The sequence below is a fragment of the Cricetulus griseus genome, chromosome 6, assembly GCF_003668045.3.
Source record: "Cricetulus griseus strain 17A/GY chromosome 6, alternate assembly CriGri-PICRH-1.0, whole genome shotgun sequence".
Lineage (NCBI taxonomy): Eukaryota > Metazoa > Chordata > Mammalia > Rodentia > Cricetidae > Cricetulus > Cricetulus griseus.
In genome coordinates this window covers 57,433,672-57,461,101 of record NC_048599.1, presented here as the reverse complement: position 1 = coordinate 57,461,101, position 27,430 = coordinate 57,433,672, and the positions used below count along the sequence as shown (strand labels likewise).

Here is a 27,430-nt window from a genome sequence, read left to right as displayed (position 1 = left end):
GTACTCAAAGCCAGCTCCCACACTGACACATGGGAAATAAAATTTTTAAAAGCACTATTTGTGTAAAAAAATTTTTTTTTGACTAAAGAGTTGAAAGCCAACATTTAGGGAGTGGTTAGATAAATTAAGGCCAGGTACGGCATCTAATCCTCCAGCTTTCGGCCTATAGGAAATACTGACAGGCATATACCACAGTGTCACGATACCATATAAATGAGTACACAAGATAGGAAATCCTCTGGGGTTATGTTATTCAAGAAGGGGCCAGAGCGAGCCACCTGTCGCATTTGTACTTTAAGAGGCGTCCTCATTCATGCTTTTGAGCCTCACGAGCATCCTGCACGCACCCAAGGTATCATTAACTTCGCTTTACAGGTGCAGAGGCCGCAACCACGGAGGTCAGGGATGCCTGGCCCTGGAGGAGCCAGGTGACGTGCTGCCACCCGGCCGCCCCCTCGCTTTGCTCTTCCTGGTCCTCACTACGTTGGCTAACGCCGGGGATTCGGGCGGCGGGGCAGCGGGGACCGGGGCCGAGGCGACGTGCCGCGGCGGCGGCGGCGGCGGCGCGGCGGCGGCGGCGGCGCGGCGGCGGGCAGACGGCCCTAGCGGCCGGAAGTGCGAGCCGGAGCGCACCGGGGCTGCGCCGCGATGGCGGGCGTGCTGGCCCTCCGGGTGGTGGCCGGACTGGCGGCGGGCAGCGCTGGCAGCCTTGCTGTTGGAGCACTACGGCCTGGCTGGGCCGCCCTCGCCGCTGCCGAAGCCCCGAGACGCCCAGAGGCCGCACCCCGCCCCGGGATCAGAAGCCCACAACGTCTTCTGGGGTCTGCAGGTGAGGCGGCTGAGGGAGGGCGCTGGGGTGGGCAGCTCAGCCCGGCAGGGGGCCTCTGTCGCAGTCAGACCGCACGGTCCGCGCCCCGCTCGCTCCTTCCCCGGGGTTTCGTGGTGCATCTTTTTCTCTGAGCCCTTCCGCGCCGCCGGAGAGCTTGCTGGGCCACCCCTGTCGGTGCGGCTCTTCCTGACTCAGATACTGCTTGTGTCTCTGTCCAATGCCTGCTTTTGACAGATCTCCGACATCCACCTGAGCAGGTTTCAAGATCCAGGCCGAGCGTTGGACCTAGAGAAGTTCTGTTCGGAAACTATTGACATCATTCAGCCAGCTCTTGTCCTGGCCACTGGTAGGGGGGATTCCGGTGCTGTGGTAGTGTTGGTGTTCTGTGGTCCTTGGTGGTAGAATGGGCAGCAGATGTTTGCTTGGGGGTTTGGGGACGCTGTGGACGCAGCTAACAGGGAGCCCTTTGAGTTAAGCGCAATGGGACTTTGTAATTGCCTTTATCAGTTGATAATGGAGTCATGATCCAGGCTAATCGCATTGCCATCTCAAGGTTTTCTCAAAGCAGTACGTGTAAGGCTTGTTGTCTGCTGTATTTGTGGTGTGTGTGTGTGTGTGTGTGTGTGTGTGTGTGTGTGTGTGTGTGTGTGTGTAGGGTATGTTGATGGTGATGATGGTACTGGCTGATGCCCTGCTGAATTTGAGAATTAGGAAAAGCCCTTTAACTGGGAATTTTAAAGTTCTCCTTTGCTGACTTAACATTTTCTGTTCAAAGAGGTTAAACCTTATGTTTTCAGTTGCTTTGAGAATTCGTGACTTTTATCTCTTGGTAGTTTTCTGACTGCATTAACTTTACTTTTCCAACCTGTGCACAAGTGCCCCCAAAGTCAGGGGCCGAGAAAAAGCTCCAGGGTGTATCTGTTCTTTTTATTGGCTGATTCAGCTGCCACACAGTCTACTGAAACTCACTCTACTGTCCTCTGTTAAGATGAGGTATCAGTCCTCAGATAATGAATAAGCCCCTGTTTCAGGTGTTCTGTATGCTTTCTTAGAAATTTTGGCACTGCATTCTTCAAACCACATCTTCCAGATTGGTTTTTGCTTTGAAAATAATGCTGCTTGGTCACAGCATAAATCCTGATTTGGGGTTTGGAAAACAACTGTTGCAATAGGTAATAGTCACTTGCCAGAATGTTGCAACATCTCATAAAGGAGTTTCATCTAGCCTATTGATGAATTTTGTACTGTTCTCTTTAAGACATTTTTTTCACAACTCATTCCTATTATCACAATAGACTACATAAACACTGTTAAACTATAATAATAGAGCCCTTGCTGAGACAATCTTGTTAGTTTAAATGGCACACTTTGGACATATGTGGACTCATAATTGATTTCATGTATGTGTACTGAGTAGTTGAAGAATTTGTGTTCCTTTATCATGCTTGTTTGTTTGAGCCGCCTGGAGTTTATTTTACATTGCAGGTCAATTCTATGTAAACAGGAGACCTGACAGATGCCAAAACAAAGGAACACTTGGGATCCAGACAACATGAGGTAGAATGGCAAACTTACCAGAGAATTCTGAAGAAGACAAGAGTCATGGAAAAAACCAAGTGGCTGGATATCAAAGGAAATCATGGTAAAAAGCCAAGAGCCAAGGAGAATTAAGCATATATATATGTATATGTGTGCGTGTACATGTATGCTTCAGAAACATAGATTTTTCTAGTTTAGATTCTAAAGTTATAAAATGGGAAATTGTAACATAAATTTAGATATAGTGAAGGCCACATCTCTTATACATGGTTATAACATATGACATGTTAAATATATTAAAACTTCAGAGGCAGGTAGAGCTCTGTGAGTTTGAGGCCAGCATTGTTTATATAGTGAGTTCTAGGTCAGCCAGGCTACATAGTAAGACTCTGTCTCAAAAAAAATTTAAAAAAAAAAAGAAAAAGAAAATCCAAAACATTTAGATGCCACTGTAGCCTTTCAGGTGAAAGTTGGTCTGATGTTTTCTTCTTTACACAGGAGAAAGAGTTTTTCAGAAATTCTTGTGGGTAGATGTTTAAAAAACAAAAAACAACCCTACATTTTGTTAAGTGAAAGAAGCTAAATCTACGTCTTCATACTGTATGATTCCATTTATATGACATTCGGGAAAAGATAAAACTACAGGCAGAGTAGTTGCCAGAGGTAGGGATAGAAGGAGAAACTGATTTTAAAGGCATTAAGAAAATTTTGGGTGTGATTAAACCATATTTAGATTGTGGTCTTAGATAAACCACAGTGTATTTGTCAAAATCCATTGAACAGAGACTGAGAAGATAGCTCAGTTAGTAGAGAGCACTCTATACGAGGCCCTTGGCTTGATCCTCCAAACTGGGTGTGGCAGCATTGCTGAGGTAGAGATAAAGGCAAGAGCATCTCAGACAGATTCCAGGTCATTCTTTCTAGAATAGAGAGTTCCGGACCAGCCTAGACTAGAGACTGTTGAGAAGCAGACATGAATTCTTTTCTTTCTGCCTCTGTAACCCCATCATTGAAACAGCAGCAACAAAATGGCTATGGTAACACATGCTGAAGTAGGTTGAAAGAGAGTTTGAGGCCAACATGAGCTACCTGGCAAGTTCCAGGCAAGCAACAGCAACAGTCTAGTCTTACAACTTTCAAATTGACTCGTTCTGAACAAAATTACAATGTACCTGCTATTCTTCAGATAATCTGAGTTTGGTGAAGTTACTGTTTTTAAAATATTCAGTTGAGTGGCACTCAGCCATTTAAAGTGTCATAGAAAGTGCTGTATTCTTATGTCATTGACATGTTTGCATTTTTTTTTGTTTAGATGAATGCTTCCTTTTTTTCTTTTAGATGCATATAACATTCCAAGTCTGGAGAGCATCACGAATTATTACAGGTACCTGAATGAACACAGTACAGACTACTAAGTAGAGTCTGTCAAAAGGACAGTCCATTTAATAAATGAATGAAATCATTTTTAACAGATGAAATTTCTATTTAAAGAACTTTGGATAGCTGGGCTGTAGTGGTGCACACCTTTAATCCCAGCTTGGGAAGTAGAGGCAGGTGGATCTCTGTGCTTTCAAGGCCAGTCTGGTCTATAGAGCTAGTACCAGGGCAGCCAGGGCTATTACACAGAGAAACCCTGTCTTGAAAAACAAAAACAAGCAAACAAACAAACAAAAACTTTGGATAATTTAGAAAATGAGTGTGTGTGTGTGTGTGTGTGTGTGTGTGTGTGTGTGTGTGTGTGTACCTGCATGTGTGTTGTAATCAGTCCGTTTTAAAAAGTATTTTTCTCTGCTTTGATACTTTTTAAATTTTGCTGTTCCCCAGGTTGGTCTAAAACTTCTAGTTCTTCTTCCAGCCTCAGGCTCTCTTGTCCTAAGAGTATAGTATAGGCATGAGCAATCATGCCTGGCTCTCTCTTTTCCTTCCTTCCTTTCTTTTCTTCCATTTTTCTTTCTTTCTTCTTCTTCTTCTTCTTCTTCTTCTTCTTCTTCTTCTTCTTCTTCTTCTTCTTCTTCTTCTTCTTCTTCTTCTTCTTTTTCTGAAATAGAGTCTCACTATGTAAACCAGACTGGCCTGCAACTCACAGAGATCTGCCTGCCTCTACCTCAGGAATGCTGGGATTAGGAGTGTGAGCTGCCACACCCAGTTTCCTTTCATTCCTTTGGTTGTAGTTGGTCCAAAGTAGATGTCATTTAGATCAGGGCTTGTAGTGGGACTTCTGAGGTCAGTGGGTTTTCAGAATATTGAGATATTGATTCTGTCAACCTTTGGAGAGACCACAGAGATCAATGGTTGCCCATGGCTGTTTTGTCCTTTCATCTGATTGATATAAACATTACGTTTTCTTCATAAGTCAGGAATTTGATTTCACCTGGGAACCTCTGTGTTAGAGGCAGTGTGTGGTTTCAGTGTGTTGGGATACTTCTTTTTGTTGCAATTTAACTTTCAACTCCAGGCTATTGAGGAGTTTTATTGTGCTTTGTCATTTAATGTAATACTAGGTGTACATTAAGAGCTCTTCACCAGCTGTGTGGTTCCAGGAATAGAAGAGCTAGTGCTAACAAATGGCCCCTGCCTTCAAGGAACGTATATTCTGTTAATACTTAAGGGAGAGAAGATGTGTCAGGAAAGCATTAGGAAAGAATGTAAAGGAACAGCTCATGAAGTGCTGCATTGTTTGGTTCACATGAGAATCATTACAAGAAGTCAAGAAAGGTAGAGATTGTCACATGGTGGACACAGAGAAGGCCTTATAAAAGGAGCAAAATGCTCTTAAAAGATGGGCTATGTGCAGAAGAGTTGCCCAGGATGAATTTTTTTCATAAAAGTTCCCAGGGTTTCTCCTGGTGTTTGTTGTGCTGGGTATTGACCCCAGGGCCTTGTGCAAACCAGGCATGGTAGTGCACTCCTTTAATCCCAGCCCTTAGGAGGCAGAGGCAGGCAGAACTCTGAGTTTGAGGCCAGCCTGGTCTACAGAGTGAGTTCCAGGACAGCTAGGGCTACATAGTAAGGACCTGTCTCAAAACAAATAAACAAACAAAAACCCAATAATTAAATTAATTAATGAAAAAAATTGCATGTCTCTTTAGCCTGGCTTAGAGTGATTCTGCCTTGCTAGGGGTGGTCTCTTGACCGGGTGATTGACCTGGTCCAGTTGGAATGTTAGGTCTCTGTCCAGCCCAGAGGTTCTGTTCTCTTGACTAGAAAGAGTTTTCTCTTAATGATTTTTTATTACTATTCTAACATGAAATTCGATCTTTTTTATAATTTCACTAAAGCCTTCCTGTCTATATCTTTTAGGAAATATTCTGCTGTACGTAAGGATGGCTCTTCCCATTATGTCCACAGTACTCCTTTTGGCAACTATTCTTTCATCTCTGTGGATGCTACCCAGAGGCCAGGGCCTAAGAGACCATATAATTTCTTTGGAATTTTAGATGAGGTATGAGTTGAAAAATTCACTTCCCTTTGAAGCTTACCTGTTTTTATTTTTTCTTGAATATATTTGGACCATTTAATTACCTTAAGTAAACATGTTTTATCTAGATATGCTCAAGAAAAACTTCACTGTGGTTACAAATACATTTAGAAGCTACTAGCTACTTCAGACTTGTTACTACTGTTCCTATTCTTATCCCAAAAGTTGGGAAGGCAGCACCTCATTTTTTATATTTATTTAGCAAATGTTTGTTAAATATGTATTAAGTATAGGCTGCTGGGTGGTGATGGTACATGCCTTTAATCTTAGCATTTGGGAGGCAGCTCTGTGAGTTTGAAGCCAGCTTGGTCTACAGAGTTCCAGGACAGGCTCCAAAGCTACAGAGAAACCCTGTCTCAAAAAACAAAAAACAAACAAACAAAAAAGTATAGGCTGTATTCAGCAAGTTACAAAACATATAGCTTGGTGTCTTACATGATATGTTGTTAAATACCTACAATTGCCAATACTAATTAGTGGTCTACATTTTTTTCTGACAAAAGAACAACTTAAGCATTTTGGCAAGGCTAAGTGAAAATTGTCCTTTATAAAGGCACATCTAAGAAGCTCTCCTTATGTCCCAGTACAGCAGATGCCAGTTCCTTATTTGATGAACACATGTGCTCTTACTTGTTGAGATGCATGTGCCTGTTTATGAGTAAAAGGAGCTAAGATCAAGTAAGTTCCTAAGTGTTTCATCTAGTATTAGAGCATATGACCAGTCCAGAAAAAGAAAAGAAAAGAAAACACACACACCCAAAAATAAACTATAGTAAATGCAGGAGTTGCCAAGTACTGAAAGAGGCTCAGAGTTATGTGAACATTCTAGAAGTAAAGAATACAGGATAAAGTTATATTTTTGTTTCCTAGTTACCAGGTGCCTTTAGTGAGCTGGTGAACTTATATTAGAGTTTTAAATATACGATGCACAGATAAAGTCCATAAAAAAATCAATTGTACTGTTATCTAATGCAGAATTCCTGGTCTTTTGTTATTATTATTTTAGATTTATTTATTTTGTCTTATGTGTATGAGTGTTTCTGCTCGTATGTATGTATGTGTGCCATGTGCATACAGGGCCCATAGGAGCCAGAAGAGAGCACCAGATCTTCTGGACCAGGAGTTACAAATGGTTGTGAACCACCATGTGGGTGCTGGGAACTGAACTCAGGTGCTCTTAATCACTGAGCCATCTCACCAGCCAGAGTCTCCTTAGTCTTATCCCAGTTTTACCAAATTAGAAAGGGTAAGGCCAGAAATTCATTATTATATGTATGTTATAGATACTATAAGTACATATTCTGTATGTGCAAATTATGTTTTGAAATCAGTGTCATGAGGTGTTTTAAATATGGCAAAATATTCTCATTTTAAGTGTTTAAAGAATTTATAAATGTACATGTTATTATAATTTTCTCACACGGGCAGTGGTGGCACATGCCTTATCCCGGTACTCAGGAAGCAGAGACTGGCAGATCTCTGTGAGTTTGAGGCCATCCTGGTCTACAAGAGCTAGTTCCAGGACAGCTAGGGCTACACAGAGAAACTCTGTCTCAAAAACACCAAAAAATAAAATAACTTTCTCACAGTCAAGACTTAAAGACTTGCCTACCACTCTAGAAAGTTTTCTTGTAGAATCTGTCTTTACTCCCATGGCACAAGTGATTGATTTTCTATCAGCATGGTTTTATTTATTCTAAAATTTTAGGTAAATGTGGTCCTACAGTATGCACTCTTGGGTTTGGCTTCTTATTCTCAGTGTGATGCTTCTGAGATGTGTATATGTGGTTGTGTCCATCCTGAGTTCTTCCCTTTTCACTGCTGAGTAGTATTCCATTGTATGGGTATATTATACTTTGTTGGGGTTTCTAATAGTTGACTATATTGAATAGAGATGATAAAAACATTTAGGTTTGTCTGTGGATATCATAATATATCTGTATGTTTTAAGAATTGTGATGTAGTAGTATATAAAACTAAAAAGATTAGTTGTCCCACTAAGGGGATAATTATTCTCCCCCATTCTTGATACTGGGGATTGAACCCAGGGTCTCATGCATGCTGCTAGGCAAAATCTCTGCCCCAAGCCACATTCCTAGTTCTGAAAAGAGTAGCTTATTCTTCAGTTTCATATACATCAAATGCAGGTAGTACTTGCCCTGCACACTACAGACATCTTAGAATCAAATGGATCATAATGTAAATGAAAATCATTTAAAACTGACAGACATCCATTTAGGTCATTATCTACTAGAATTGGGGCCACAGAGACAATGTGACTATTGTTATAAACTTTAGGGGAAATGTTTAACCGGTTGGCATTGGATTTTAGCCTGAGCCCCAGTTAAAGTTCCTTCCATTTCAGAAACAGATGGAGGAACTCTTATCATTCTCCAAGAAAAGTAGCCAGAGCAACCAGACAATTTGGTTTGGACACTTTACAACATCTACTATCCTTTCTCCATCCCCAGGGATCCGGACAGTAATGAGGTGAGGCAGACCTCTAGACCCTGTGAACTGGCTATTTTTTGTTATTTCCCATTGCTGAGCCCACTTGGTTTTCTGAAGAGACTTTCTTATTAATTTGGCATGCAAGTTGTTTGTGTTCATTTATTCTGTCTGTTTTTTCATTTTTTAGTTCGGCCACGGCTTATTTGTGTGGGCACCTCCACACACTTGGTGGACTGATGCCTGTTTTACACACTCGTCACTTTACAGGCACTTTGGAACTTGAGGTGGGAGACTGGAAAGACAATAGAAGGTAAGGAAACTTCCCTACAAATGAAGTTTGCACACATTTTGCTAAAACAGTGACATTTTCTTATTAATATAATAGGTGATCCCAGGAAATATTTGTGATAATTCTGTTGTTTTGGTTTGTTATTTTGGAGGATAGTTCTCGATAAGTAGCCCAGGCTAACCTTTAATCCCAGCACTTGGGAGGCAGAGGTGGGCGGATCTCCATAAATTCAAAGCTAGCCTGGTCTACAGAGCAAGTTCCAGGACAGCCAGAGCTATACAGAGAGACCCTATCTCAAAAAACAAACAAACAAACAAACAAACAAAACAAAACAAAAGTACTGTCTAAAATAAAGTGAACTAATTTTAAAAGCATTTCTTTTAAAAATCAAAGTGTGCAGGCATTGTTCTGGGACACTATTAGATTCATTACCTCAGTCAGAGCCCAGCTGACCAAGCAGGTGTGAAGGACAAAGCTGTAGAAAAAGAGGGAAGCAGGATGCATCATCACCCTGTATCATTCATTGTATTAAAAAGTCCTAGTTTTGTGGTTTTTATATCTGTTCTGTGTTTACCTTCAAGCCCCTCCCCCTCTTTTGGAAACAGGGTCTTGTGTAGCCCAGGCTAGCCACTATCTAGCTCACTATCTAGCCAAGGATCACCACAAACTTCTAACCCTCCTGTCTCTACCTCCTGAGTGTCTGGATTCCAGGTGTGTACCTCACACCTAACTTGTGCAGTTTAGGAACCCAGAGCTTCCTGTGCTAGGCAAGCACTCCGACAACTGAGCTACATGCTTCGTCCACCTTCAAGCTTAGAAAAAGAAGAAACTAAATTCCCTTACTCTCCTGTGGCCTCCAGGTACCGGATCTTTGCCTTTGATCATGACCTCTTTAGCTTTGCGGATGTAACCTTTGACAAGTGGCCTGTTGTTCTTATCACCAATCCTAAGTCACTCCTTTACAGTTGTGCTAAACATGAGCCACTAGAGAGGCTCTTCCATTCAACACATATCAGGTATGTTTCAGTATTTCAGAATTTACTTTCAGTTTGAAATGGATAAAAAATAAGACATTGTGATTATATTCCCACTTTTGTTTTTTTCAACAACTTAAACATGTAGACTGTTCACTGTTTCGTTCCATTCAATATATATAATATATGTATTATGTGTGTGCATCTATTATATATACACACATATATGTGTGCATAATATATGTGTGTGTGTGTGTGAGTTGGGGCTTAAACCCAGGGCCTCATGCATATCAGGCAGGTGTTCTACCACCATTTCTAGTCCCCTAAAATGTAATTTTTTGAAAAGCTGGTAAAATCTTTTAAAATCATCCAGAAACTCATAAGCCAATCATTATTTTTTTGTGTATTTTATTCCAGTTTTTCTATTCACATATGTTTACATTGCTATAGCCATAACATATTACCTTATAATATATATTTACTTATTTATTAATTTATATGTTTACATTGCTATAACCATAACATATTACCTTATAATATATGTTTACTTATTCATATTTATTAATTTTTATCAATTAATAAGGATTATTAATTAATTCTGGGGATCAAATTAGGGTCTTCCATGTTATAGTTCACACCAGAAAGTTGCAGACCACCACAAATATAAGGACAAATGAGAGGCCTTCCTTTAAGCCTGAACTGGAGAGCAGGCTTCTGCTGTGAAGAACTCTAGGAAGAGTAGGGTTTATAAAGTAAAAACCACAATCATACCCTAGCTAGGCAAGCAAGGGGTCAGATGTTCCAAAGCTTTCGGTTCAGTTCATTAAAACAATGGTGTGTCTGCCTGGGATTCGCCCGCTCAGCGGGATGTGCTTGGTGGGGGCCAGAGCAGTGCTGGGAAGCTCAGGAGGGAGTTTGCTGAAAACAGGACAGAAGTTGCCCTGCCACAAAGCTCTGCCTCAGTCCCACACAGCCTACTTTGCTGGCATTTGTATTATACATCAGGAACTCCAACCCCCCCCCTTTTGCTGAATAACCTGTTAAAAAAGCAAAAGTTGTATAATCCTGATAAAATTCAAAATATAGTTTATATATGAATTTGGTGATATTTGTTAATAGAATTATAATGAGACCATGCTTTTGGAAAAAATCTTCCAAATGTAAGATCACTTTTTAAAATGTATTCTTTTGAATTTTATCTTGAAAAGTGATCTAAGCCAGGTGTGGTGACAGCATCTGAGAGGGTGAGGCAGACAGACCAGCAATCCAGAATCGCAGCTCTGAGATGAGAAGTATGTTTGCCCGTTTCTAAAAAGCTATTTTTAGCACCTCTGAGCGCTCCTTCACACTGTCCCCAAATACACAGGCTTTAATAGTCTCGTCATAAGGCACAGACTAAGCAAATTATTGTCTTCTTTAAAAAATTAACATCTGGTAAAGTATGCTCCTCCAGGTCAGGGAGGCAGAGGCAGGTGGATCTCTGTGAGTTCAAGTGCCAGGACAGGCTCCAAAGCTATACAGAGAAACTCTGAAACCCCCCTCAAAAAAAAAAGAAAAAGAAAAAAAAAAAAAGTATGTTCTTCCCACACTTGAATGATGTTGTTGTAGAAGTGGGTGAAAATTCCTAGGCATTTAAATTTTTTTTAAAAATATTTATTTATTTTGTATACATTGTTCTGCCTGCATGTATGCCTGCAGGCCAGAAGTCATTACAGATGGTTGTGAGCCACCATGTGGTTGCTGGGAATTGAACTCAGGACCTTTAGAAGAGCAGCCAGTGCTCTTAACCTCTGAGCCAACTCTCCAGCCCAGGAATTTAAATTTTTATTTATTATATTTTTATTGGGGAGGAGCATGCAACTGCCATAGCATGCCTGTGGCAATCAGAGAACAACTTAGGAGTTGGTGCTCTCCTCCCACCATGTAGGTTGGGAGGATTAAACTCAGGTCATCAGGCTTGGTGAGAAGCCCCTTTTTCCACTGAGCTGTCTCAGTAGGCCTCCCATATGAATGCTGATGAAGACTGCCTATTACTCTCCTTCCCTGGCCCCCCAGCCAGGGTCTCTATATATAGCCCTGGCTCTCCTGGAACTAACTATATAAACCAGGCCTCTGTCTCTGGATTGCTAGGATAAAAAGCATGTACCACCACATCTGACCAATCAACCATATTTTTAATGGCATCTGGATAGCAGTGCTAGGTGTTGTCTGAAAGGCCTGGCGGGTTAGCTCTGGTTACAGCCTTGCTTTTTTTGGGCACTATGACAAAAATCAAATGAATGAATTATAGGCTTGACATTAGATTTACAGGGTGTAAAATCACCTTGGTTATCTCTTCCTAAGAGTAAAACCAGAAATTCAGGAATTTCTTCAGGAAGAATTTTTAGTCTACTCTATGTAGATTTGTCAAAACAAAACAAAAAAACACCTGATTTTGCTTTCTGAAAAATAAAAGCATGGTTTCTGGGACTTGGGGTGTAATTTTTTTTTATTTTTTTAAAAGATTTATTTATTTATTATGTGTACAGTGTTCGGCACCAAATCTCGTTACAGATGGTTGTGAGCCACCATGTGGTTGCTGGGAATTGAACTCAGGACCTTTGGAAGAGCAGGCAGTGCTCTTAACCAAGCCATCTCTCCAGCCCCGGGGTGTAATTTTGTAGTAGAACACACATACCTAGCATGTCCTTAACACTACAAAAGAATAGTTTCTAAGTTCTTAGCAGTTCATGCAGAGTTGTACAAGGTCTTTGTAGTTGTACAGTGTGCTTCTGCCTGCACTCATATGTCCTCAGTACCATTCTCCTCTATAAAAACAATGTCCTAACCCTAAAATCATGCATTTTCCATATGCTCTCATTTTAGAGTTCTGGCCTTTTCCTTATCTCCCATCACTTCTGTCTCCGTTAAGATCGATGGAGTTAATGTAGGTCAAGCTTCTCATTTGTCTGGTCCTATCTTCATACTGAAGTGGAACCCTAAAAACTACAGTAATGGGACACACACCATAGAAGTATCCGTCCAGGTAAATTAGCCATGTTTAGTTTGTTGTGTCAGTGATTGAGCTCTTACCACAATGAACTCTGATTTGGGTTTCATTGCTAGTCAGTTGGTAATAAACAAATTTGATAAACAGTAAACAAAGTTTGAATACAGAAATTTTAGCATGTTCTTTTGGAAGCTACATTTTATTTATTTTATGTGTCTAGGCACCATGATTGAAGTATGGAGGCTAGAGGGCAATTTGTGGGGGTTGGTTCTCATTTAAATATACCATACCATGTGGGTCATGAGAGTCTAACTCAGGTTTAGGCTTGGTGGCAAGCACCTTTACCCACTGGCCCCAAAAGTTTTCTTGTCCCTTGTGATCTGCCTCCTTCCATCTTTATTCCCAGGCAGTCACTGATCTGTTTCCAATCTTACACATATAACTTTAAAAAATTAATCTGCTAAAGCCTGGTTAAGTGGCACATACATAGAATTCTAGCTACTCAGGAGACAAAGGGAAGAAGACCATGAATTTGAGGTCAGACCAGGTAATATGGTAAGATAATCTCTCAAAATAATTCAATCTACTGACTATTAAATAGGTACCTTGGTTCTTTCACTCATTAATAGTAAAGTTCTGTCCTTTTAAATATATCACACTATATAAGTATGGTTGTGTGTACACACTCATGCATATACATTTGGTTGATTCAAATCAGATTCCAAACAAGGCTCACACAGCTCACACAGCTGCAACTAATTGCAATTAGCTGAATAGTTTCTTCCATTTCCTTTTTCTTTCCTTCCTTCCTTCCTTCCTTCCTTCCTTCCTTCCTTCCTTCCTTCTTCTTCTTCTTTTTTTTATTTTGTTTTGTTTTTTTGAGACAAAAAGGGTTTGTTTCTCTGTGTAACCCTGACTGTCCTAGAACTTTCCCTGTAGACCAGGCTGGTCTCAAATCAGAGCTCTGCCTGTTCCTGTCCTGAGTGCAGGGATTAAAGGTGTGCAGCACCACACTGCTCAGCAGTTTCTTCCATTTCTTTTACCATGTAGGCCCTCTCCTCACCTCTGCTTTATTGTTCTCCTGCTTCTCACCTTATTTTGTAAAAAGTATGTGATCTGTATGCTAATATATGCATGTTTATGTATGTGCATGCATGGGAGGCCCTTGTTTTTTGTTTTTGTTTTGTTTTGTTTGTTTGTTTGTTTTTCGAGACAGGGTTTCTCTGTGTAGCTTTGGAGCCTATTCTGGCACTTGCTCTGGAGACCAGGCTGGCCTTGAACTCACAGAGATCCGCCTGCCTCTGCCTCCCGAGTGCTGGGATTAAAGGCGTGTGCCACCAACACCCGGCTAGGTCCTTGGTTGATGTTGGGAATCATCCTTATTTGCTTTTCCATCTTGTTCATTGAGTCAGGGTCTCTCTGTCAAAGCCCGAGCTTGCAGATATGGCTGGTCCCTAGCCAGCTTGAGGATCCCACTTCCAGCTTCTGAGGTGGGAATTACAGGCAGGCAGGCCACCATGCCCGCTCAATTTATGTGAATTTTTGTATCGGTCTAGATACCTTGTGCACAAGGACTTCAATCACTGAAGTTTACTTCCCCAACCCCTGCTTAATTTTTTGAGGCAGGGTCTGTCACTGGGCTGATACTACTAAATTGGTCAGCCAGTGAATCCTGGGGCTCAGCCTCTCCTCTTCCTCCCCCTAGTACTGGGGTTACACATGTACTTGTTTGTATGACAATTTCCGTATTTATATTTGTATATGTTTATGTCTGTGTAAGTATATACCAGCATGTATACCTGTACATGCACAGAGGCTTGAAGAAGGTGTGTCAGTTCCCTCAGGGCTGGAGATGAAAGGACACCAAGCTTGTTACGTGAGTGGTAGTATCTAAACCTTATTCTTCATGTTTTTATCACATCTACAGCCCATTTCTGGCTTTTTGCATGGATTCTAGGTATTGAATTTGGGGATTGCTTCAGCAGCAGCATTTTACCAACTGAGTCATCTCTGTGATCCTTCCCTTATTCTCCTCCTCCTCCTCCTTCTTTTTTAACTCAGGGTCTCACTATTTAGTTATGGCTGGAACTCACTCTGTAGACCAGGTTGGCCTCAAACTCAGAGATCCACCTGCCTCTGCCTGCCAAGTGCTGGGATCAAAGGCGTGCGCCACCATTTTGCTCTTTACTTCTCATTTTCTGTTCTTACTGTCTGAGCCCTGCCACTGCTTCTCCCTGGTGCATACTCAACCCCATCTCCTTCAGATTCAGCTTGGGAAGACAAGGCAGGTCCTCAAGCCCAGGAAACCTTTGTTGTTGAGAAACCATAAATAGGTGTAAAGTCAGAACCTGCACATATTTAAGTATGCCTTTAAGTTGCTTCTCGGCTGTGTTTCTAACTAGGATTCTGCTGGAAGAAGCAAGAGTGCTCACCACATATTTTCTGCTCAAGAGAACACTCATCTCACATTTGATCCTTTGGCATCATTTATTCTCCTTACTGACCACTACATTGTGGTAAGTAAATTCAATGAAATGTTACTTGTATGTGTTACTTGTTTTTTACTGGATTTGGTGAATCCAAAGTTCTAAATAAAATAGTTATGTGTCAAGAAACCAAACCTTACAAAACAAAGCTTACTGTTTATCTATAAGAATAAAATGTTTTGTGTGTATGTGGTAGGGGATGCATATACCATGGCATTAGTGTGGAGCTCAAATGACAACTCACTGGAGGTGGTTCTCTCCTTCCATGGTATGGTCATCAAGCTTGTTGGCAAGTGATTTTACTGCTGAGCCATCTCACCAACCCAGGCATATCTTTCCTTTTCTTTCTTTTTATAAAGATTATTTATTTTTTATGTGTATGAGTGTTTTGTCTACATGTATGTATGTGTACCATATGCATGATTTCTAGGCTACATAATTCTCTAGTTCTCTATGGGTACTGACTGCCAAGATATAGCATAGATCCCACAGGCTAAGGGCTCAACCCTCCTCCCTCCCTTCAACGACAGTCAGGTCCAGAATGCCACCTATGCTTCAGATGAGGCTTCCTTCCTTTCCTGGGTTTAGTAATTTTCTAGAATGGCTCATAGGACTCAGGAAGACACTTCCTTACTATTACTAGTTTGTTATTTAAGGATACAACTCAGTGTCAGCCAGATAGAAGAGAGGCAGGGGAGAAGCTTGAACGTGAATGTCCCTGTCCTGGGAGGCACGCACCACTGTCCTAGCACTCCTGCTATTCTCTAGTCTCTGAATCCCTTCAGCTAGGGTTTTTATGTAAGTTTCACCATGTAGGCTCTTCCCTGGAGAGCAAAGGGAGATGGAATGAGGATGCAGTGCCATCCCTCAGCACATAGCTGGTCTGTCTAGCAACCAGCCCTCTATCCTCAATGGCTTTCTAAAGCTTGTTATTAATCACAAGTGGCATTCCTTCCGCTTATCACCCCAGAGCTGTTTCAGGAACTGGTGGCTATAGCCAAGTATTTTAACAGAAAATGTCCTACTATTTCCTGTTATCCTTTATAAAATCACAAAGGCCTTCCGAGTTATTGGCAAGAACAGAGGGTGAAGATTAAAATATATATTTCTTATTATGCCACTTACATTTTTGTTAATGAGGCCAGTTTAGAAGCCTTGCCTGGAGTTGTGCCAGCATATCTGTTCACACTAATGTCTCTTTCTCTGCAGGCCCGGGTGCTGTTTGTGTTGATTGTGCTCAGCCAGCTCACCATTCTGATTACATTTAGATATCTAGCATACCCAGAGCTTAAAGGTTAGTAGTCATGATTCCTTCTGTTCTCAGAAGACTAAAAAGTATCCCGTAACACCCTTATTAGGGAGTATACAGAGCAGTGTACACTGTCTTCATTGTTCTCTGTGAGGCACATTCTTCAGATGACCATTATTTTTATGTTGAAAAATAATTCTTTCACACACCCCTGGCCCGATGTATGGCAATAAAATGTGGTTTTAATCAAAATGGGGGAAATTCACAATATAACTCAAGATGGCCAAATTGTAATATAAGTAGCTGGGTTTTTTTTGTTTGTTTGTTTGGTTTTTTTTTTTGGTTGGCTGGTTTGGTTTTTAGAGACAGGGTTTCTCTGTGTAGCTTTGGCTATCCTGGACTCACTCTGTAGACCAGTCTGGCCTGGAACTCACAGAGATCCACCTGTCTCTGCCTCTTCAGTGCTGGAATCAAAGGCGTGCGCCACCAACACCCAGCCGAGGATCTAGAGTTAGAGGCCAGTGTGAGCACATAGTGAAACCCCATCTCAAGAACAGGAAAAAGATTTTGTGTGCCACCTTGATAACTGCAGTAAATGTTGCTTATTTCTTCCTAGATACTATCCTGTCAATAGAGCTGGGCAACAGCACTGGAGAGTGTGCATTATAGCAAAATACCTATTTATAAACATGTTCATATAAATGCCCTGACGTTGATTGTTGGTTTATAGAGCTAAACCATGTAGCTAACCTTTCTCCACAGTTTCCAACTTCTTCCACCATTTACTGTAATCTTACAATCTTACTTGGTTCTATCACCCACTGCTGCTTAGGCTGTAGTAAGTGGGTGGAGAATAGTAGTCCTTTTTGTCCTCCTTGCGTTCTTGATGGTTTAATCTGTCCCAAGCAGGGTGTGATATGGCTGGTGCCTATAACCCTACCACTCAAGAGGCTAAGGCAGGAAGATTGTCATGAGCACAAGAATAGCCTGGGCTACATAATGAGCTTAGGCTAGACTGGGATGCAGAGTAAGAATCTCTCCCCCCAAAAAAGGAAAACAATGTTTTCATTCCTTATACTTTGTTGCGATGATTCTCAAATAAATAAATAAATTAGAATCACCTAAGGGCATTAAAAATATAGATTCCTAGGCCAACTTAGCCTAACTGGATTGGAATATATGATCAACAGCATGGAAATCTATTCTTACGTATTTAGGGGGTGATTGTGAAAAGCAGCCAGGCTTAGAGAAGCACTATTTTATAGTCCAAGCCCAAAAGAGAGAAGCAAGGGTGCCTTTGTGCTATTATTGGTAGAGCATTCCCATTAACTTCTAAATCTTTGAGGTTTAAGGTTGCATTACTAATTTTAAAATTACATGTCAGCATATTCTTCTGGCTGATTGCCTTAACAGCTACAATACATAGCTTCACTTTCTCAGTTATCTGGCTTGAAAGGAATGTGTCCCTTTTAAGGTATAAGGAATCTATGAGTATAGCAAAATATCATTAAGAATCATTTCATTAACTTTCTTTCTACCAGACATGCTTGATTCTATCCTAGTTCTCAGGGATGGATATCCAATCTCCGGTTCCTGGACATCTAGAGAGGGGAGGTGGGGGCAGGACTGGGAGGAGTAAAGGGAGGGGAACTGTGGTCAGGTAATATGTGAATAATATATGATATATGAATAATAATATGAATCAAAAAGGTACAAAGAATCTATTTTCAAAGTATTTGATCAGATTTATGACACTCTTTTAAAGTAAAGCTATATATTAGTTGTTAAGGCTGAAATAACAGCACACCTTAGTTGGCCCAAATCACAACAAAATCATTTTCTCAAAATTCTATAGGTAAAAGTCTAAGATCAAAGCTCCCCTCCCCTGGGTGTGCTTTTCTCCTTGCCTTACAGATGGCTTCCTTCTTCCCTCTGTGTCCCTCCATGGTTCATCTTTAGGTCTATGTTGTCTGTCCACTGGTAGGTAGAGCTGCATAGTGAGGGCTGCTATGAAGTAAGAAGGGATCATGCATGTATGGGTAAGGGCTACTTGGACAGATATGTAAGATAAAAATGTAACATATATGTAAGATAAAATGGAAAATATTTATATATTTGATATAGCCTTTAGAATCATATGGGAAGGAGCATGACTTGACACAATCTTTCAAATCTACTTGAGGATAAAATAGTGTAGTGGAGACCTTTGGCAGGTGTGTCTGTCTTTTAAATTCATAATCAACATGAGAATTCAATCTACTACAGTACATGTAATTATGCATTCCCTTTTACATTTCTGTCTATAAAATGTCTTACAACAAAACCACTTTTTGAGCTTTTTATCATCTGTGATTCTGTGTATATTAGCTCCCCAGGGTTCTGAGTTCTAGAGTAGTGTCTGTGCAGTTACCATGTAACAAAATTTGCTGAGGATGGAGGAGGAGATGGGGAACTTGTCTAGAACATGTTTAGAGAAATTAACTTTGCATGCATTTACCAGGTTTTTAAATTTTTTCTTCTGTTTAGGACCTCCAGGATTTGCAAATATGACCACATTTTCCCTTCACATCTTGAGTAAAATAAACATCTTCTACTATTCTGTGTTGTTGCTGACCTTGTACACAGTGCTTGGTAAGTAAAGGATAAACTCTGAGATTGGAGAGAATCCTGCTAAAGAATATATTGAGAATTTTGACAACAGAATAATTTATATTCCAGGTAACAAATGGCATATGAGACCTTCGTAAATCATTTCCTGGGGCCTGGATTTAGAAAATAAAGGTGTTTTTTGTTTCTTTGTTTTTTTCGAGACAGGATTTCTCTCTATTGCTTTGGAGGTTGTCCTGGCACTCGCTCTGTAGACCAAGCTGGCCTTGAACTCACAAAGATCCACCAGCCTCTGCCTCCCTAGTGCTGGGATTAAAGGCCTGAGCCGCCAACACTCAGCAAGTTATTTCTTAATATGTTTAAATTTATGTAGTCAACATCAAGCTAAAGTAAGGCTGTTACAAACACTAAAATTAAGGTTTGTTTTTTCCTAGACAAGATTCCTCCTTGTAGCTTTGGAGTCTGTCCTGGAGCTAGCTCTGTAGACCAGGCTGGCCTCAAACTCACAAAAATTCACCTGCCTCTGCCCCCCTAGTGCTGTGATTAAAGGTGTCTGGCACCACTGCCTGGCTAAAAGTAAGGGTTTTTAAAAACACTAAAGAATCTGTATTTATATAAAAACATAGAAAGCAAAAATCTATGGTAAATGCTACTCTTTATAGCGGCTTTCTCTGGCCGTCTTAAAAGTTTTCTTACATTTATCAGAATTTACATTAGCTTCTATATACTGTCTGCTTCCTTATCAGAATCCCCGAGGGTATCTTGTGTATCTTGTTTTCTTATATGTCAGGGACTAAGCACTATGAGTATGTAGTTTTAGGAATATTTACCAATGTGTGGTTGTTTTCTATTTGAGATGGGGGATCTCCTGTATAGTGTTAAGTGGCCTGGAGCTCACTATTTGGACAAGACTGCCTTTGAACTCAGAGATCTGCCTGCTTCTGTCTGTCTCCTCAGTGCTGGGATTAAAGGTGTGTATTACCATACCCAGAGAGAAGAGATTTTAAAGACAGAGAGGAAAGGCATGAGGCAGGGAGATCTCTGTGAGTTCCAAGCCAGCCTGGTCTACGTAGTACATTTGAGACCAGCCAAATTAACACAGTGAGAGTGTGTCTCTCTCTCTTTTTTTTCTTTCTTTTTCTTTCTTTCTTTCTTTTTTTTTTGAGACAGCCTAGTCTACAAGCGCAAGTTCCAGCCTCCAAAGCCACAGAGAAACCCTTTCTCAAAAAACCAAAAAAAAAAAAAAAAAAGTAGAGATACTGAATTGAGGGAGGGGTTCAGTCTTGTCTGAAGAAGTCTATTTTACGGGTTATTAAATCTAATGCTTCCTTTAGCCACTTATAGAAGCAGAAAGTTAAAGATGGTAGCAAACACCTGTAATGTCAGCACATGGGAGGCAGAGGCAGGTGGCTGTCTGTAAGCCTGGGGGCAGCTTGGCCTACAGACTGCCTATGACTTTTAAAGATAGAAAATGATAGTATTTGCATTTCTATAATTTATATTTATTTTGTGTACATTGGTTCTTTGTCTATATTGTATGTCTGTGAGAATGTCAGATTCCCTGGATTGGAGTTACAGACAGTTGTGAACCTGCCATGTGGGTGCTGGGAATTGAACTCAGGTGCTCTGGAAGAAAAGCCCATGCTCTTAACCTCTGAGCCACCACTCCAGCCCTAGTATTTGCATTTTGAGACGGGAAATCTGCCTGTTCCTTACTACTCTTTTTTTTTTTCAAAGATTTATTTATTGTGTATATAGTATTCTGTCTGCATGTATACCTGCATTCCAGAAGAGGACACCAGATCTCATTACAGATAGTTGTGAGTTACCATGTGGTTGCTGGGAATTGAACTCAGGATCTCTTAACTGCTGAGCCATCTCTCCAGCCTCCCTTACCTTCTTGACAGAAATCCGCACATAAGAAGGAACAGTGGATAATAACAGAGATGAGAGGCTGTCAGTGTGGCATTCTGGATGAAAAATGAAAGAGCAAGTTAAAAGGAGTATTAATTGTGATCATGTACAGTTGATGGATAACAATGACAACCTAGACAGGAAAAGTTCATTAATAGTATAAGAAAGAGGAGTATATGAATGTATTTTTTAAAAAATTTTTCATTAAAAATAGTTGAGGATGGACTGGAGAGAAGGCCTGGCAGTTAAGAGTATGTACTGCCCTTGCCAAGGACCAGTGCTTGGATCCCAACACTCATGTCAGTAATAATCACTCCAATTCCACAGAGACTCTGTACCTCTGGCCCCACAGGTGCACATACCCTCATACTAGTACACACACATAATCTTTAAAAACAGAAACAATAAATCTCAATTATTTAAGAATTATCTTCAGTAATATCTCTTTGCTTCTTGAAAATATTAATGTGGCTGAATAGTGGTGGCAGACACCTTTAATCCTAGCACTCAGGCGGATTTTTGTGAGTTCAAAGCTAGCTTAGTGTACAGAACTAGTTCCAGGGCTGTTACACAGAGAAACCTTGTCTGGAAGAACAAATGATAATAATAACACCACAGCACCCACATGGTGGCTCACAACTAGCTGTAATTCAATCTCAGGGGATCTGATGCCATCTTCTGGCCTCTGTGGGCACAGCATGCATTTGGTGCAAAGACATCCGTGCAGACAAAATGCTAATACACATAAAAGGAAATAAAATCTGGGCCATGCAGTGGTGGCACACACTTTTAATCCCAGCACTTGGGAGGCAGAAGCAGGCAGATCTCTGTGAGTTCAAGGCCAGCCTGGTCTACAGAGCTAGTGCCAGGACAGCCTCCCAAGCTACACAGAGAAACCCTGTCTCAAAAAACAAAACAAAACAAAATACATAAATATAAAATCTGAAAAGAAATTTTAAAAGAAGAAAATATCAATGGAATGTTAAAGTTAATACAACAGAATGTTAAAAATCTTACGAGCATGATATTGTTTTCAGAATTTACAAGCCACATACTTATTTCAAGTACATCATAGACTGAAATGATTTCATAATCCAGAAAAATGTAGAGAAAATAGCTGGTTTTTATTTTCTGGCTTTAAATTTCATTTTTACTTCTTTATGTCTTAGATGAGGTTTCTATTGCTGTGAGGAGACGCCATGATCACTCTTATAAAAGATAAACATTCAATTAGAGTGGCTTACAGTTTCAGAGGTTTAGTCCATTATCATCATGGTGGGACATGGAGGCGTGCAGGCAGACGTGGTGATGGAGCTGAGAGTCCCACATCTTCATCAGCAGGCAAACAAGAAGTGGTCTGTCTCATTGGCCATGGCTTAAGCATATATGAGACCTTAAAGCCTGCCTCCAGAATGACACACTTCCTCCAACAAGGCCACACCTCCTAATGGTACCATTCCCTTTGGGGGCCATTTTCTTTAAAACTACCTCATTCCATTCCCTAGTCCCCAAGGCTTGTAGCCATATCACAATACAAAAATGTATTCAGGCAAACTTCAAAATTTCCCATAGTCTATAACAGTCCCAAACTTATTTAAAAGTCTAAAGTTCAAAGTCTCTTCTGAGATTCATGTAATCTCTTAACTGTAATCCCCTGTAAAATCAAAATAAAAAACAGATCACATACTTCCGACATATAATGGCACAAGATATACATAACCATTCCAAATCATAGGGAAGGGAGCATAGTGAGGAAATACGGGGCCAACGCAAGACTGAAAACCAGCTGGGCAACCTCCAAACTCTGCATCTCTATGTCTAATGTCAAAGCACTCTTCAGATCTCCAACTCCTTTCAGCTATGTTGATTGCAACACATTTCTTTCTCTTGGGCTGGTTCCACTCCCTGTTAGCAGCTCTTCTCAGAAGGTATCCCATGGCTCTGGTATCTCTAACATCTTGGAGTCTCCAAGGCAATCCAGGCTTCAGCTTCACAACTTCACAGCTTCACACAATGGCCTCTCTAGGCCTCCATTCAGGGACACCCCTAACACATGCCTGGCCTCAGCTGCTTTCCTTAGTTAGGAGGCAAATTCCATAACCCCTTTCTTCTATCCTTAACTCTACAGCCAGAGCCATGTGGCTGAAGCTGTCAAGTTCTGCTGCTTGCTGGGGCTGGGACATGGCCCCCTTGTTCAGTTATATCTTCACCACTTTCTGTTTTTTAACAATTACCTTCACTGCCTAAGTTTGCCTGTCCTTGTACTTGCTTTGTAGACCAGGCAGTCCTTAAACTCAGAGATATGCTCTGCCTCCCAACCATTACACCAAGTTCCAAGCTTTTCTTTAGTGCCTTTTCACAAGTTGGAAACATAGCTGGGTAGGATCTTGCTCTGAGATTACCACTCCCTGTATTCCATTTCTTATTCTGTTTATCTCCTTGAACACAGGATTTAGCTCTATTCCACTTCCTGGTGCCCCTTTTCTCAATCTGTATGTTTTTTATTTTTATTTGCTCAGCTTGCTCCTTTTCATTATAAATCTTCATCAAAGTTAACACTAATAACCACACAACAGAGTCTATACTAGGCTGTTTTGAGATTTCCTGTGCCAATGGAATTAATCCAAAACTCTTCACTTTAGCCTCAGGCAGATTTTCCAGACAAAGGCAAACAGCCACTTACTTCACCAAAATATCATATGAGTGGTCTCTAGGCTACATACTAACCTTCTTCTCATCACACTCAGCATTATTGTCATCCATGTTCCTACTAAGATAGCCTATTAAGCAGCACTTAGAACATTCAACTACTTTCCTAACTCAAATTCCTAAAGTCCATTTTTGTTGTTGTTGTTGTTGTTGTTTTTTCATGACAGGGTTTCTCTGTGTAACAGTTCTGGCTATACTGGAACTAGCTTGGTAGATCATGCTGGCCTTGAACTCATAGAAACCCACCTTCCTCTGCCTCTTAAGTGCTGGGATTAAAAGAATGTGCCACCACTGCCCAGCCCCAAAGTCCATATTACTCCAAAAATAAAAACATGGTCAGGTCAGCCAGGCGTAGGTGGCGCATGCCTTTAATCCCAGCACTCGGGAGGCAGAGGCAGGCAGATCTCAGATCTCTGTGAGTTCGAGGCCAGCCTGGTCTCTAGAGCGAGTTCCAGGATAGGCTCCAAAGCTACACAGAGAAACCCTGTCTCGAAAAACCAAAAACCAAAACAAAACAAAACAAAAACAAAAACAAAACAAAACAAAAAAAACATGGTCAGGTCTATCACAGCAATACCCCACTCCTGGTGCCAATTCCTATCTTAGTTAGAATTTCTATTGCTTTGAGGAGACACCATGACCACAGCACCTCTTAAAGGAAAACATTTAATGAGGTGGCTTATACTTTTAGAGGTTTAGTCCATTATCATTATGGTGGTACATAGCAGCATGCAGGAAGACATGGTGATCAGCAGACAACAGGAAGTGGTCTGTCTCACTGAGCATGGCTTGAACATAAATAAGACTTCTTCACAGTGACACACTTCCTCCAACAAGGCCATCCGTAGTCCAACAAGGTCACACCTCCTAATAGTGCCATTTCTTTGGGAGCCATTTTCTTTCAAACCACATTTTGTTTTCTATGTGTGGGCACATGTGTCACAGTGTATAGTTGGCAGTCAGAGGACAACTTTCAAGAGTCTGTTCTCCCCTTCTACTATATGGGTCACAGTAACTGAACTCAGGTAGTCAGGCCTATTACTGCCCTGACCCACTGAGCGACCATACTGGCCAAGACTCACAGGTTTTTTGTTTGTTTCTTTTATTTATTTATTTATTTAGAGACAGGGTTTCTCTGTGTAGCCCTGGCTATCCTGGAACTCACTCTGTAGACCAGGCTGACCTTGAACTCACAGAGATCTGCCTCCTGAGTGCTGGGATTAAAGGCATACACCATCACGCCTGGAAAGACTCATAGTTTTTTAATCTTCTGCTTTTCTGTCCATTACTCTCTCAGGACCGTGGTTTGTTGGAGAAATAATTGATGGAAAATTGGGTTGCTGCTTTTCATTTGGCATATTTGTTGATGGACATTTCCTGCAAGGTGGTCTAACATTTATAAGTGGAATTATTCAGGTAAGAAGTCACCAGAAGAACATCCTGGCCTTGTTAAATTAACTATATGACAGGGATCTCCAATTGCTACCATGCAACATCTTTCCTACTTTACTTGCAGGGCAGTGTCCAATAGCTGATGTTTTTATTCACTTCCTATTTTCTCCCTTTACTCTTTTATAACATCTATTCTTGTTTCTAGCCAAGAGGCCAAGATGTAACTGTAGACATCTAAAATACATTCTGGCTATTCAGGGTTCTTATTTGTTTCATTGTGCTTTCTTTTGGGGGGCGGGGTGAGACAAGGTCTCTCTGTGATTCTCCTGGCTGTCTTGGAACTCACTCTGTGGACGAGGCTGGCCTCGAACTCACAGACTGTTCATGTTGGTGCTGGGACTCAAGCTTGGATCCTCTGCAAGAGCAGCAAGTACTCTTAGTCACTCATCTCCCTCTCTCTAAGATTTACTTATTTATTTGATGTGCTCTGTCTGTACATATGCAGACATCAGATCCCACTATAGATGGTTGTGAGCCACCATGTGGTTGCTGGGAATTGAACTCAGGACTTCTGGAAGAACAGTCAGTGCTCTTAACCACTGAGCCAACCTCCAGCCCAGTCACTCTTTAGCCTGCCACCCATTCCTCCTCCTCCTCCTCTTCCTCCTCCTCCTCCTCCTCCTCCTCCTCCTCCTTCTTTTTGGTTTAATTTGTTCACCAGTGTGCCTCTAACCTAGAGCCTAGCACAGTGCCTGCTGTGTAATGAGTACTGTATGAATATTTGTTGAATGAGCCACATAGCAACTATACCTGGATTGTAACCTAGATCTAATTTGTATTTCAGTACTCAGAATGCAACCGCAATACTGATACCTAAGTCCTCCTTTCACTCTGCCAACATAGAGTATATACTCTGTTGTGTTCGCCTGTGCAGATTACTCATTTCATTTTCAATGTAAACACTGTTGTGTATCTACTCTTGTTATATATCTGTATCACAATAGGGTCTTCAACATAAATGATACGGACCTTTTTTTGTTTGTTTGTTTGTTTGTTTTTTCGAGACAGTGTTTCTCTGTATTGTTTTGGAGCCTGTCCTAGAACTCTCTCTGTGGACCAGGCTGGCCTCCAACTCACAGAGATCTGCCTGCCTCTACCTCCTGAGTGCTGGGACTAAAGGCCTGTGCTACCAACACCCGGTGATATGCATTTAAAATCAGACATATTGGGCTGGAAAGATGGCTCAGAGTTCAAGAGCTCTGACGGCTCTTCCAGAGGTTCTGAGTTCAATTCCCAGCAACCACATGGTGGCTCACAACCATCTATAATGAGATCTCATGCCCTCTTCTGGTGTGCAGGAATACATGCAGGCAGAATGTTATATACATAATAAATAAATACATAATCTTAAAAAAATCAGACATATAAGAACTGGAACATAGCTCAGGCATAGAGTGCTTGCCTAGTGTGTGAAAAACTCTGAGTTCTATCCCCATCTCCTCCTCCTCCTCCAAGAAAAAGCAATCAGCTAAACTAAAGACATTAGTAGAAACTATTATTATAATGAGACCAGATCCCTCCTGGGGCTTGTTGGTAAGTTAATGGTTCTGTCTGTTTTTTTCTAGCTGGTGTTTTTTAACATCCCCTTGATGGCTTACCTATGTTGGAGCTTGCTGCAGCGGTGCTTTGGTCATAGCTTCAGGTCTCATCTCTACCAAGGAAAACACTTGAATATTATACCTGTTTATCTGCTTATGCTTCCATTGTACATATGGCAGATTTATTCTTGCTACTTTCTTCATGTGACTTACGGCACCCTAGCCTTTTTATTCTCCCCAATGCGGACCTGGTTGACATTGCTGACACCTGTACTCATTCGTTGTGTGTGGACATTGAACTCCACTGAACTTGGAACATTCATGGTGCAGTTAAAAAGCCATCTAAGCTCCTGAAGTCCATGGCTTACAGCTGGCAGCATGGCAGAAGTTCAGCCTCCACATTTGTAGCCAGATCTCTGCGCCTGTGGCAGATGGAAAGCCAATGTCAGCATGTCAGCAGGTGGGCTTCAGGAAGCTGTCCCTCCCTGAACATCTGTATGTTGGAAGTGTTAACTACTGATTCCTGCAGTGTGGACTGCAGAATCTAACAACCGATTCTTTCTTCCTCAGGAGGCAAAGAGCCCTGATCACAGAGATTCCAAAGGTGGGAGTCTCTGTTACTCAAGTACCTCAGAACTACTGTGTTTGTTAGGGTCATCCTGTGAAAAGCATCCAGCCCAAGCCCGGAATCCAGAAGGTGTCCAGAGTGCCATTTTATGCCTAGGGAACCTGTGGAGACTTGGGCTGGACCTTGACCACTCTAGAAACATTACTTCCCAGCCTGTTTTCCCACGGATTATGGGTTTTCTGCTTCCTTAGTTGGGGCCGTTTTTAACTAATCAAATAAATGAATGAATGATAAATATCACGAATGTTGGGCTGGAAAAATAGCATGGTAGTTAAGAGCATGTACTTCACGCTGGGCA

At 41.2% G+C, this 27,430-nt stretch overlaps 1 protein-coding gene across 1 annotated transcript; it reads left to right on the top strand.

Moving 5' to 3' along the window:
• Positions 1–648: 648 nt before the first annotated feature.
• Positions 649–27,376, top strand: Tmem62 (transmembrane protein 62). The gene is given in 15 exon segments (XM_027422089.2): positions 649–693; positions 695–829; positions 1,064–1,175; positions 2,334–2,471; positions 3,707–3,752; positions 5,669–5,810; positions 8,212–8,336; positions 8,485–8,607; positions 9,447–9,602; positions 12,426–12,585; positions 14,952–15,065; positions 16,245–16,329; positions 18,811–18,915; positions 24,812–24,930; positions 26,532–27,376. Coding segments are annotated over 15 exon segments (1,932 nt in total). The 3' UTR covers positions 26,859–27,376.
• The last annotated feature ends 54 nt before the right edge of the window (positions 27,377–27,430 follow it).